At 41.5% G+C, this 13,855-nt stretch overlaps 1 protein-coding gene across 1 annotated transcript in view; it reads right to left on the bottom strand.

Annotated features, from left to right (window-relative positions):
- Positions 1-3,340: 3,340 nt before the first annotated feature.
- LOC106567100 (adenosine deaminase) overlaps positions 3,341-13,855 on the bottom strand; it is a 57,366-nt gene continuing 46,851 nt past the window's right edge. Inside the window, exons 6-11 of the mRNA XM_014135994.2 lie at positions 12,799-12,923; positions 11,405-11,476; positions 5,752-5,853; positions 4,758-4,825; positions 4,459-4,588; positions 3,341-4,300 (exon numbers count right to left, since the gene is read on the bottom strand). Of these exons, the coding sequence (XP_013991469.1) occupies positions 4,169-4,300; positions 4,459-4,588; positions 4,758-4,825; positions 5,752-5,853; positions 11,405-11,476; positions 12,799-12,923 (629 nt within the window). The 3' untranslated portion in view covers positions 3,341-4,168. The remainder of the gene's footprint in view (positions 4,301-4,458; positions 4,589-4,757; positions 4,826-5,751; positions 5,854-11,404; positions 11,477-12,798; positions 12,924-13,855) is intronic.

The following is a 13,855-nucleotide window of genomic DNA, read 5'->3' as shown; positions in this document are numbered from 1 at the left end:
CTAAGCTATATGGAATTGTTTTAAGGTCATACCAAGGATCATTTAGTGATTTGATTTTGAATTATAAGACACCAAAAAAAAATGTTTTTGTCTTTACTGCTATTAGCCCATACAAACTCATTGAATAACAGATTCACTACAAGGAACAACAGTCCCACCCAAAAAATCTAAAGGAAGTTTGTTCTGAAGTGCCTATCCTATATCTGAGAGGTGAAAACTATTTTCTTTTTAATATATTTTTTACATTGTATTTAACCCTTTATTTTGGGCACTAAACAGTCTCCATATATACTTCCATTCATTTTTTTCAACTGGTACCGAGGGACCTTCAGACAAGTCTTGTGTGCATCCTAGAACAAAACAACCGACATGTTCGTGAGAGTCTCACCTACAGACAGACGTTGGCAGATCAGCTGTGATGACTTCAGACGAGTCCCAAGACTCTTGTGGGGGTCGTAGAGCAAAACTGAGAACCCCATCTTGTTCATGAGTCTCATCTTTCCATAGAGGGGTCATAATAGTTTTGCAGCTCTATCACCTTTCACCGCAGATGCGGAAGTGCGACATTGGCAGATGCGGTGGATTGAGACACATCCAATGCAAAAAAACTGATGCACTACATGACCAAAAGTATGTGGACACCTACTCGTCGAACATCATTTCAAAATCATGGGCATTAATATGGAGTTGGTCCCCCCTTTGCTGCTATAACAGCCTCCACTCTTCTGGGGAGGCTTTCCACTAGATGTTGGAAAATTGCTGCGAGGACTTGCTTCCACTCAGCCACGAGCATTAGTGAGGTCGGGCACTGATGTTGGCCGATTAGGCCTGGCTTGCAGTCGGCGTTCCAATTCATCCCAAAGGTGTTCGATGGGGTTGAGGTCAGGCCTCTTTGCAGGCCAGTCAAGTTCTTCCACACCGATCTCGACAAACCATTTCTGTAAGAACCTCGCATTGTGCACGGGGGCATTGTCATGCTGAAACAGGAAATTGCCATCCCCAAACTTTTACCACAGAATGCTGTAGCGTTAAGATTTCCCTTCATGGGAACTAAGGGGCCTAGCTTGAACCATGAAAAAGCCCCAGGCCATTATTCCTCCTACACCTAACTTTACAGTTGGCAATATGCATTGGAGCAGGTAGCGTTCTCCTGGCATCCTCCAAACCCAGATTCCTCCGTCAGACAGATGGTGAAGCGTGATTCATCACTCCCGAGAATGCGTTTCCTACTGCTCCAGAGTCCAATAGCGGCAAGCTTTACACCACTGCAGCCAATGTTTGGCATTGCGCATGGGGATCTTAGGCTTGGGTGCGGCTGCTCGGCCATGGAGCTCCCAACGAAAAGTTATTGTGCTGACATTGCTTCCAGCGGCAGTTTGGAACTCCGTAGTAAGTGTTGCAACTGAGGACAGATGATTTTTACATGCTAAGTGCTTCAGCACTCGGCAGTTCCGATCTGTGAGCTTGTGTGGCCTACCACTTCTGGCTGAACCGTTGGTTCTCTTAGACGATTCACTTCACAACAACAGCACTAGCAGGGCAGAAATTTGACAAACTGACTTGATGGAAAGGTCGCATCCTATGACAGTGCCACGTTGAAAGTCACTGAGCTCTTCAGTAAGGCCATTCTACTGCCAATGTTTGACCATGGAGATTGCATGGCTGTGTGCTCGATTTTAAACATCTGTCAGCAACTGGTGTGGCTGAAATAGTCGAATCCACTAATTTGAAGGGGTCTCCACATCTCTCTTAAATTGACAGATTTTTATGGGGACTTTTGTATTATGCTAATTATACTGAACAAAAATATAAACGCAACAATTTTGAAGACTTTGTGTTACAGTTCATGTAAGGAAATCAGTCAATTAGGCCCTAATCTATGGATTTCACATGACTGGGAATACAGAAATGCATTTGTTTGTGACAGATACCTTTAAAAAAAAATGGTAGGGGCATGGATCAGAAAACCAGTCAGTATCAGGTGTGACCACCATTTTCCTCATGCAGCGCAACACATTTCCTTCACATAGAGTTGATCAGGCTGTAGATTGTGGCCTGTGGAATGTTGCCCCATTCTTCAATGGCTGTGCAAAGTTGCTTGATATTGGAGGGAACATGCTGTCGTAAATGTCGATCCACAGCATCCCAAACATGCCCCATGGGTGAAATGTCTGGGGAGTATGCAGGCCATGTAAAAACTGGGACATTTTCAGCTTCCAGGAAATGTGTACAGATCCTTGCGACATGGGGCAGTACATTATCATGCTGAAACATGAGGTGATGGCAGTGGATGAATTGTACAACAATGGGCCCCAGGATCTCATCACGGTATCTCTGTGCATTGCTATTGATAAAATGCAATGGTGTTCATTGTCTGTCGCTTATGCCTGCCCATACCATAACCCCACCGCCACCATGGGGCACTCTGCTCACAATGTTGACATTAGCAAACTACTTGCCCACACAACGCCATACACTTTGTCTGATTTTGTGAGGCTGGTTGGACGTACTGCCAAGTTCTCTAAAACAACGTTCGGGGCAGTTTATCGAAGGGAAATGGAAATTCAATTATCTTGCAACAGCTCTGGTGGACATTCCTGCAGTCAGCATTCCAATTGCACGCTCCCTCAAAACGTGAAAACTTAATTTGAGTGGCCTTTTATTGTCCCCAGCACAAGGTGCACCTGTGTTATGAGCATGCTGTTTAATTAGCTTCTTGATATGCCACACCTGTCAGGTGGAGGGATTATCTTGGCAAAGGAAAAAGGCTCAGCAAGAGGGATGTAAACACATTTGTGCACAGAATGAGGGGAGATTTTTGTAATTATGGAACATTTCTGGGTTCTTTTATATCAGCTCATGAAACATGGGAACAGCACTTTACATGTTGCGTTTATATTTTTTTGTGTATATTTAGGGGGTTCCACTCAATGTTTTTTTTTAAAACAATGGCGTTAGCCCCCTCAAAGAAACGCATGACTGGTGGAAGTTTCATATTTGCACTTATAATTATGACCATAAACAGCTTTGTGTGCATTGGAATGGTCACAGGAAGCCAATGTTTACATTTTGGCCAATAGGAAGGAGCACCTGAACTTCCATTTACAGTAAGTCTTTATTCGATAAAGGAGAAGAAGCACATTTTAGTGAAGTGTTACTCATTAGGAAGCTCTCCAAGTGCCTGGGTCCTGCTGATTCTCCATATGTGTGCTTTTCCAGTAAGAGATTCAATACGGAGGTTGCCATGAAATGTGGTTTTACATTTGAACTACATTGTGTATAGTGAGGTGATGTCCATGTTGTAGTTTTATTCTGATACGTTTCAAGAATGAGAAGACCATTTGATGCAAAAGTGTTTCATTGTAGACATTGCTCGTATTTTAACGTCATTGTCCTCCACAGAAGAGATGTTTAATACATTGAATTACCTTCAAATTAGTAAAATGCAAAAATATATAAAATGTGTTACGCTATAAAATCTGAGAAAAAACATCTTACAAGTTATTGTTAAAACTGTAAGACCACTTTAGTAGATACAGTTCGCTACCTAGTGGTCAACTATAACATTAACTGTTTAGAAACAATTTGGTATAGAGCTGGTAAACCTGATGCATCCCCACATTTTTTAAATTAAGTTGTGGGCATGGTGATTCGAACGGTCTATAGACCTATCTCACGTGACCTAGGCACAACTGATATATAGTACACAATAGCTTTCCTTTACCACCAGTAGATGAAAAGTACTTACCTTTAAGCATAAATGGATAGTACACATCTATTACATTCAATGAATGATATATACCAGATGCAAAAAGTACTTTGAGAATTGACTGAGGCATATAAAGTGCTTGTTGTTTGATGAGGCAAGGTATGTTATAACTGGCTGTTTCACTTTGAGCAAGACCAAACAGATTGTACTTTTTACCATCAGATTGAAATAAAGCATTTAAGACCATCTTTATATTTCTGCACCAATTCCACAGTAGGCTAAACAACTGCTTTATCAGTGGGATCCACAGTTGCAATGAGAGCGTTTAAGCTATGTACAGCAGTACAATAACATATTGCTGGTTCAATGTATGTACACATAGGAGCATAGACATTTCAGAGTGGTCAGTGGGGAAGTAAGAGTTTAAAGTGGTTGGTTCCTGGTTTGTTGTGTTCCCATTTAAGCGGATTTGAGCAGCGCTTCATTTAAAAAGACAGTGTTCTCCACCATCCCATAGGCTTCATACAACTTGTTAACAAGATCCTTCTTCTCCCTCTCAGGCAAGAAGCTGGAGTTAGCTGAGTTTATGTTCTGGAAAACAAGGTGAGTGAGAGAGAAACATTCAACCATCCAAAGGTGAGTATACTGTAGTATTTTACATACATGGTATTATCAACAGTGGTAGATAGTATTTCACGGTATTAAACCATAATGCCAAATTGGAATAAGAGTTCAAATATGCTTTGTACCAGTCTCTTGAATTCCTCTTCAGTGAAGCCCATGTACTTCTTGGCAGTGATGTAGTCTAAGTGCAGGGTGGAGTTGAAAATCAAAGGGTCATCTGTGTTCAGGGAGTAGTTGGCCTTATCCTTCCTGAATCTACACACACACACACACACACACACACACACACGTCATTCCGAGGCGATGAAGTAAACCTTAACGAAAATGAAACAAGCTGAGCCTGTACTGCGATCTTCATGAATTGGTGAAAACTTGATCCAAAGAAGTATCATTCAAATAATATAGGGAGTGAAAGACAGTTTACGTGATGACAGGATGCTCGGTGAAGTCTGGATGACAGGCTCCAGTCAGTCTGCTGGATATGGGACACACCTGAAATCACACAGCATTCCTTCATGTACCTATAGTCTCCAACCTTTTCCAGAAGTGTGCCCTTGCACACTCCCACTCTTTTTTTAAAACAATAAGAAAAAATACGATTGGTGTAAGTTTCCGCCATTGTTAAATCCATGCCAGAAAGTGTAGAAGTGCACACTTCAAAATAAGGAGTGGTGAATCGGGACGTAGTCAGATGTACGGCTAGCGGATGAGACTAGTCTGTGTGATGTCTCTCCGTGACCACCAGAGGTCCCTGTGCACTAGCTGCCATACAGGCCTACATGGTAGGATATACACAGAGTGTACAAAACATTAGGAACATGACTGCTCTTTCCATGACAGACTGAGCAAGTGAATCCAGGTGAAAGCTATGATCCCTTATTGATGTCACTTGTTAATCCACTTCAATCAGTGTAGATGAGACAGTTTAAAGAAGGAATTTTGAGCCTTGAGAAACTTGAGACATGGATTGTGTATGTGTGCCATTCAGAGGGTGAATGGGCAAGACAAAAGATTTAAGTGCCTTTGAACGGGGACTGGTAGTAAGTGTCAGGCGCACCGGTTTGAGTGTCAAGAACTGCAACACTGCTGGGTTTGTCACGCTCAACAGTGTCCCGTGTGTATCAACAATGGTCCACCACCCAAAGGACATCTTGACAACTGTGGGAAGCATCGGAGTCAACATGGGCCAGCATACCTACGTAACACTTTCAACACCTTGTAGAGTCCATGCCCCGACGAATTGAGGCTGTTCTGACGGCAAAAGGGGGTGCAACTCAATATTAGGAAGGTGTTTCTAATGTTTTGTACACAGTGTATTTGGCTTGTTTTATGTGAGTGATACATCGTGTAATATACTGTGTCTACAAAGCTCAATGTAACTTTCATTACAGGTGAAAATTAAACGTGCACATTCTTACCTCAAAATGCATGTTCTGCTCCAGGAGCTGTTTGTACAACACTTGATCCTTCAGTGTGTTGTATCCATGTCCTACTCTCTCTGCTTTCAGGACCTCCACAGCCTGAAAAGGACATCAGATATGGGTCACCAAGCAGTTCAAAGGCATGGCAGAATAATCATGTTAAATATGTTTTGTGCTGGGGAGGGGTATTTTTCTCCCCGCTCTGCTCTCAAGTATATTTTTCTCCGCTCATATGGGAGTAATAAAGACCCTAGTGCCGAAATTGTGATTATTATTATTTTTTCTATAATTATTTTTCTATATTTATTTTTTCTTTGTGATTTATCAATGGGTTCTGCAGAACCCTCAGCACCCCTACTTCCCGCAGCTATGCACAAAGGTTAAGGTAAAAATATTTTCATTTACACGTTAGCAGAACTACTGGCTATTGGTTAAATCCATATGAATTCAATCACTTTTTGACAGCATCCCTTTTGATTTAAACAAAACCGTCCATACATGTTTGCCCATGTAAGAAGTGGTCAGAAAGTTACTTTTTGGACCTGAATTTCAAAACAGAGGTGCTTAAAGTTGACCCATTTTGCATACCCCACCATACTATGAGACATCCATGTCTTCATCACTGGAAAAGATAAATGGTTGAGTTTGATACAGTGCCTTCAGAAAGGATTCAAACCCCTTGACTTGTTCCCCTTGACTTGTTACAGCCTAAATTTAAAATTCATTAAATTGCGATTTTGTTTTGTCATTGACCTACACACAAAACCCAATAATGTCAAAGTGAAATGTTAAAAAAAATGTTTTACAAATGTATTTAAAATGAAATGACTTGAGTCAGTAAGTATTCAACCCCTTTGTTATGACAAGCCTATAAGTTCAGGAGAAAACATTTGCATGGACGCACTGTGTGCAATAATAGTGTGCCGTGTCTTTGGCTATGCCGGATTAAGTGATATGACATGCTATTCTATAAAATCCTTTCTCTGTAATTAAGCTAATCATGTAAATGTAATTAACTAGAAAGTCAGGGCACCACGAAAGAGTGTTTATAGAGCTGTTATCTTCCGAATAAACTCTTAAAGACCTAGTAATATTTTACATCAATAGCAGTCAATATTAATCGTCACCTTATTTCAGTCTCATCTGAAAGTTGTAAAGTCTTGGTTATCTTCACGAAACCTGGCTAACAAGTTGAATCAGCAATACAAATTTGGTTGAATTATTTATTTACTAAATAAATCACACAGAATTACATATACGCAAATGATGTCATACAGAAAACTTCCCTGGTGGACGGAGCCGACATGACGGCTGGTTACACAAAGGAAAGGGGGTTGGGTTTGAGTGAAAGAGCGAGAAGACTGAGGAACAAAGGGAGAAGCTATGCTATCGTAAATACAGTATCTTATGCATTCTAAATTACCGCCCATTTGGAAAAGGAAAATGCAATAAATATTTACTCTGAGCTGCACTTTGGTAGGTTGGTCGTAGATGCTGGCCGGGTTGGCCAACAGATCTTCCTGTCCTCGGAAGAATGTCTCTGGTGGTAAATTGGATACGTTGTAGTATCGTCGTTGTGTTAGACTGGGTCCGTCGTCCGTCCTTTCCTAGCCCACGTTTACAGCGGCCGCTGCTAACTCAACGGCTAGGAAGTATCACTTCTGTAGTGAATAAGAGTTCAAAGTTCATACCATTCGCAACCAAAGCTCACGCTGAGGTTGGCTTAGTTCTGTAGTTGACATGTTAGTCCTTTTAATGTGGAACCGTCATCCTCACGTCCTCGAAACAGCTTATTATCTGAATCCTTCTGACATCGGACCGTCGCCCTAATGTACCCGGAACAGCTTATTATCTGAATCCTTTTAACATGAGGCTGCAGGCCTCGCGTACTCGGAACAGAAAGTTATATTTTCGAAAAGGGCTATATATAGGAGGGGAGAGAAGGGCGTGTTTCATTGGTTATAACCAATGTCTCTTCACATGGGCGGGCCACTGATTGAGCAGCGCTCTATCCTTATGAAAACCCAATTCTCTCATTTGGAAGCTAAAATTCCATTTAATCTTTTCAAATAGTTTCATATTTAAACATTTAAATTGCACAACAATTCCATGTGAATCTGATAACTAGAATGTGTAGACTTTCCCAGATACAGTTTGTCATCCTATCATGAATAAGAATGTCTCAGATGACAGCCAAACTGACATCATATTCATTAAGTACCAACGCATATTTTCCACTGGTTGGATTACCGAAATATGGTTCCTTTCCCCCCAACATTTGATGTTCTCCGACTCTCTATGTTTAACAAAGGCTTTTCAAGAGTCCTTCAGAAAGGTATTTATGGAGGGTCATAAACCTTACCCACAGGCCAACATCATGACAAGTGTTTAACATGATTTTTGAATGACTAACTCATCTCTGTACCCCACACACAATTATTTGTAAGGTCCCTCAGATGAGAATTGCATTTAAAACAGATTCAACTACAAAGACCAGGGAGGATTTCCAATGCCTTACAAAGAAGGACACCTATTGGTAGATGGGTAAAAAATAAGCAGACATTGAATATCCCTTTGAGCATGGTGAAGTTATTAATTCAAGGCTGTTGAGTCCACGGTTTCATTATGGCAATAATTAAATCAATATTGAATAAAAATGATTGTTTGAAGAAACGACAAAGTCTCTCTCACTTGATTAGAATATTCCACAATATTTGGCAACCCAGATGGGACATCAAACTCCATCTGCTGACTGCTCCTGAGGACCTGGTTTTAACCGTGCAAGGGCCTGCCTAGGATCTGAAGGAGGGTGTCAGGCGGGTGGTTACGGTGTTCCGAACAGAGACAGATAAATAGGGTGATACTGACATTTCTTGGAAATAATTTTTATTTTTTAGAAAATGGAGTTCAGAGGGGACTGCTATCTGACGTTAACATCCAAATCTGTGTGTATCGGATGATGACTAGGATCAGTATGAACTAGTTTTGACCAATTAACGTTGGCATCCAAACCGGTGGGAACTGGTTATGATCAAAAGAATGTGAGCATCCAAATCTGTGTGTACCAGATGTACAGTTGTGGCCAAAGGTTTTGAGAATGATACAAATATTAATTTCCACAAAGTTTGCCACTTCAGTATCTTTAGATATTTTTGTCAGATGTTACTATGGAATACTGAAATATAATTACAAGCATTTCATAAGTGTCAAAGGCTTTTATTGACAATTACATGAAGTTGATGCAGAGTCAATATTTGCAGCGTTGACCCTTCTTTTTCAAGACCTCTGCAATCCACCCTGGCATGCTGTAAATTAACTTCTGGGCCACATCCTGACTGATGGCAGCCCATTCTTGCATAATCAATGCTTGGAGTTTGTGGGGTTTTGTTTGTCCACCTGCCTCTTGAGGATTGACCATAAATTCTCAATGGGATTATGGTCTGGGGAGTTTCCTGGCCATGGACCCAAAATATCGATGTTTTGTTCCCCGAGCCACTTAGTTATCACTTTTGCCATATGGCAAGGTGCTCCATCATGCTGGAAAAGGCATTGTTCGTCACCAAACTGTTCCTGGATGGTTGGGAGAAGTTGCTCTCGGAGGATGTGTTGGTACCATTCTTTATTCATGGCTGTGTTCTTAGGCAAAATTGTGAGTGATGCTTTACTGTTGGCATGACACAGGACTGATGGTAGCACTCACCTCGTCTTCTCCGGACAAGCTTTTTTCCGGATGCCCCAAACAATCGGAAAGGGGATTCAGAGAAAATGACTTTACCCCAGTTCTCAGCAGTCCAATCCCTGAACATTTTGCAGAATATCAGTCTGTCCCTGATGTTTTTCCTGGAGAGAGGTGGCTTCTTTGCTTCCCTTTTTGGACACCAGGCCATCCTCCGAAAGTCTTCGCCTCACTGTGCGTGCAGATGCACGCACACCTGCCTGCTGCCATTCCTGAGCAAGCTCTGTACTGGTGGTGCCCCGATCCCGCAGCTGAATCAACTTTAGGAGACGGACCTGGCGCTTGCTGGACTTTCTTGGGTACCCTGAAGCCTTCTTCACAACAATTGAACCGCTCTCCTTGAAGTTCTTGATGATCCTATAAAATGGTTCATTTAGGTGCAATCTTACTGGCAGCAATATCCTTGCCTGTGAAGCCCTTTTTGTACAAAGCAATGATGACGGCATGTGTTTCCTTGTAGTTAACCATGGTTGACGGGAAGAACAATGATTCCAAGCACCACCCTCCTTTTGAAGCTTCCAGTCTGTTATTCGAACTCAATCACCATGACAGAGTGATCTCCAGCCTTGTCCTCGTCAACACTCACACCTATATTAATGAGAGAATCACTGACATGATGTCAGCTGGTCCCTTTGCGGGAAGGCTGAAATGCAGTGGAAATGTTTTTGGTGGATTCAGTTCATTTGCATGGCAAAGAGGGACGTTGCAATTCTTCTTCCTTCGACGATAAACGCAAATCCGACATAACCCCTGGTGAGACAAAACCGCGACTTGTCTGTGAAGAGCACTTTTTGCCAGTCCTGTCTGGTCCAGCGACGGTGGGTTTGTGCCCATAGGCGACGTTGTTGCCGGTGATGTCTGGTGAGGACCTGCCTTACAACAGGCCTACAAGCCCTCAGTCCAGCCTCTCTCAGCCTATTGCGGACAGTCTGAGCACTGATGGAGGGATTGTGCATTCCTAGTGTAACTCGGGCAGTTGTTGTTGCCATCCTGTACCTGTCCCACAGGTGTGATGTTCGGATGTACCGATCCAGTGCAGGTGTTATTACACGTGGTCTGCCACTGCGAGGACGATCAGCTGTCCGTCCTGTCTCCCTGTAGCGCTGTCTTTGGCGTCTCACAGTACGGACATTGATCAAAATAAATAAATAAAAACTTCAAATGTCTCTCCTGTGCAGTAGTGACGTGCAACATAAGCCTAGCTTATTGAAAACGGGTCACATTTTTATAAAAATAAATAAATAATACTTGTAAAAAAAAGTTACCACCCTGTTTCTAAGCTTTTAAATACCCATAGACTTCCAATCATTGCGCTAATGTTAGTTAGCATTGCCTTGCAAAACTACCTCCAACTTCCTTCATTCTGGACACAGAGACATAAAAATGGTATCCACAAAATCATCTGACTCTGGGGAAGTAGATAAAGGGCCTCATTGACAAAATTCCGAAGTAACCCTTTAAGAAAAAAAAAGTAGCTTTCTGAGCACGTCTACAATGGGCAAATATGTATGGAAGGCTTCGTTCAAATCAAAAGGGGTGCTGTCAAAAAGTGATTGAATTCAAATGAGTTCACCCTATGCCTGGTAATATGCTGTCTTTGGTTGCAACATTTTAAAGAGATGGCTTCCATAGAAAGGAAGTCATAGGCTAGCGAATAATTTCCGGGAGACATGAAATTGGATAGTTTGCTGTGTGTACTGAGTTGTTTAGTTGTTTCTATCTGAAATACATATTTAAGTTGTTATAAAAGGGGAGGGTATATGTTTCCACAATGCAATCACTTATAACATAATAACGCTGCTGTGTGTTGAGTAGTAGAGGAAGTCTTCGGTCAAGCTGAACTGCCATTAGACATATCATTTAAAATTGACATATTTAGTGTTCCCAAAGACTATAGAGGAAAGGAAAGCTCACCTCTTTCACCACAGAGGCAGGGCCCACCTCTCCTGCATGGACTGTTCTGTGGATCCCACATCTCGCTGCTTCCTGTCAACAAGGTCAATCATGAAAAGCATCAACACCAAGTTAACCAGAGAACTATTTGGGTTTTACATTAGCAATGCAGTTCATTCCGACAAATACTTTTCATTGTCTTGAAACTATGTAATTATACATGGATGACCTACAGTTACAACATTATTCTTAGACCTCAGAGATTCCAAGAGCTTGTGCTGCTGTCACGAGTAGGGAGTTATTTTTTTGCCAAGGGCGAGACTGAAAAGGACTACATCTCACCAACAACATTTGAGAAATGGATGATTTTGACAAAACACAGCATCGCTTCTAAAAAAAATAAATAATCTATCTAGAGCTTGTTCAGTTATGTTAACAGTTTAGTATTAGTGCAGTGCTCTCTTTTAATACTCTCTTAAGGCCAGTTGCCCAGATTGAGCCTAGTCCTGGTCTAAAAGGCATGCTTATATTCAATGGAGATTTTCCATTGAAAGTGCCATTTAATCCAGGACTAGGCTTAATCTGGCTCTGAGATACCAGCCCCTAGTATTTTGCCCTTGCATATCCAAATGTATCACTCCAGCCTCTGGTCAACCTTACCACAGTGTTCCCAGATATTGTCCTAAGGGAATGATTTAACGGTCTTGTATTTATATTCACCACAAACCACCATAAACATGGAAAATAGATCTATGTAAGCAGTACGAACTAAATGCTTGTTGAAATGACATATGCCAACTTTTGGTCAGCTTGTTATTACTACATTTATTACCAATTTATAGTATTTCTAAAGTTGGTCCACTTAAACACAGCACGAATAGTTTTATTGCTGAAGTCATTTATTATTAAGAAAGTTCTTTGGTTCAAGAAATGGCTCACAAGAATGATCTCTCCATCAAATGTGTTTCTAAAGTGACCTTCAAGTCTCCATGTACTGTATGGGTTCTACTACAGAGTAAATCCATTCATTATGTAATGATAAATAATTGGCCCGTTAGAAAATAAATCAAACAATTGCAGGACTTAAACGTTTGCGGTTCTGCAACAGGCCAACAGTGTCAAATGTGAAGAATGTTTAGTGTTTTCAGCACACCTTTGCTCTATGCTCCCACTCCTTTAAGTTTTGAGCAAGTTGGAGTTTGATCTCTCACCTATAAGCCCTAAAACTTAGCATGGTATGCTGCATGATAGTAGGACAGTGGTTAGCCTCATATCCTGCATACTATGTGCTAAAGACAACTCTAGTCCTTAAGCATTGCCGTTAACCATGCATGTTTACATGACAATGATGAAACAGTTGACTAGAGCACATACAGTATGAATTGGATGTGAGGGGTTCAACGTTAGGCAGTTACCTCATAGGCCATCCTGTGTCCTGGGAAGGCCTCACAGTTGAGTGACTCGTCTCCTGCCAGATCAATAGCCACCACTCCGCTCTTCTTATACTTCTTACACAACTCCACCACGTCCATGGACCAGCCTATGCAACGCAACACACATTTATTAGCAGTAGCAACCCAGTAAGGTCAAACAGATCTCATTTAAAAAAGAAAATGCACAATGTTTGATTTGTGGGGATGTCTCTGAAATGTTTTCATGCTAGATTTATGACCTAATGGTTATCTAAATGGTCTGCTGCAGTCCACGAATGAGAGACATTTGTGTATCATGCCAAGCATCTCAGTAAAAGCAATAGTTGAAAAGGTCAAGTTTTCCAGTTAAAAACTTAAAAGCGGAATCAAAATCCCAAGACGGACTACAGAGCACCGTTCACTGGAATGTCTGCCTAAAACAGCCACTGACATTTTGTTACATGTAATTACAGAAACAGATACTACGCTCTGGTAAGTCATAAAGTTTCTGCGATTTGGATTGATGTGTTTCCCCAAGTGGTGCACGTTTTGGTTTTGGCCCTGACACTACACAGCCAATTCAAATAATAAACTAAAATCAGCAAGCTTTGATCTTTTGAATCAGCTGTGTAGTGTCACGGACAAAACCAAAACGGGCACCCCTTAGGGTCCCGAGGACTGAGTTTGGGAAACCCTGAAAGGGGATCTCTTGTATGAGAGATAATGCTAGCTCTATTCTGTACTGTAACATAGGAGATGAGACTTGCAATTGTTCATTCAGTGACACAATATACAAACAAGAGCCCCTTTTAACTCTCTGTGTTGGGTCAGCAAATGGTAATATTAGCTAAGGAGAAAAATCAGTAATGTGCACAGTATCACACCATCGTCAAGTATAGAGCAACACAATTGAGTGGGGATGGAGTGAAACGAGACACGGTCAGAAAATGACCACAACAGGAAGTGTGGGGAGTGTTTTTAAAAATGTGAGATTTTTGGCTTGCAACCTTCTACAGTGTGCTAAGGATCACAGACATAACTACAGACAATAAGGAGGGGG

Source organism: Salmo salar, chromosome ssa13 (assembly GCF_905237065.1).
Source record: "Salmo salar chromosome ssa13, Ssal_v3.1, whole genome shotgun sequence".
Taxonomy (NCBI): Eukaryota; Metazoa; Chordata; class Actinopteri; order Salmoniformes; family Salmonidae; genus Salmo; species Salmo salar.
This window is presented reverse-complemented; position numbering and strand designations above follow the sequence as displayed.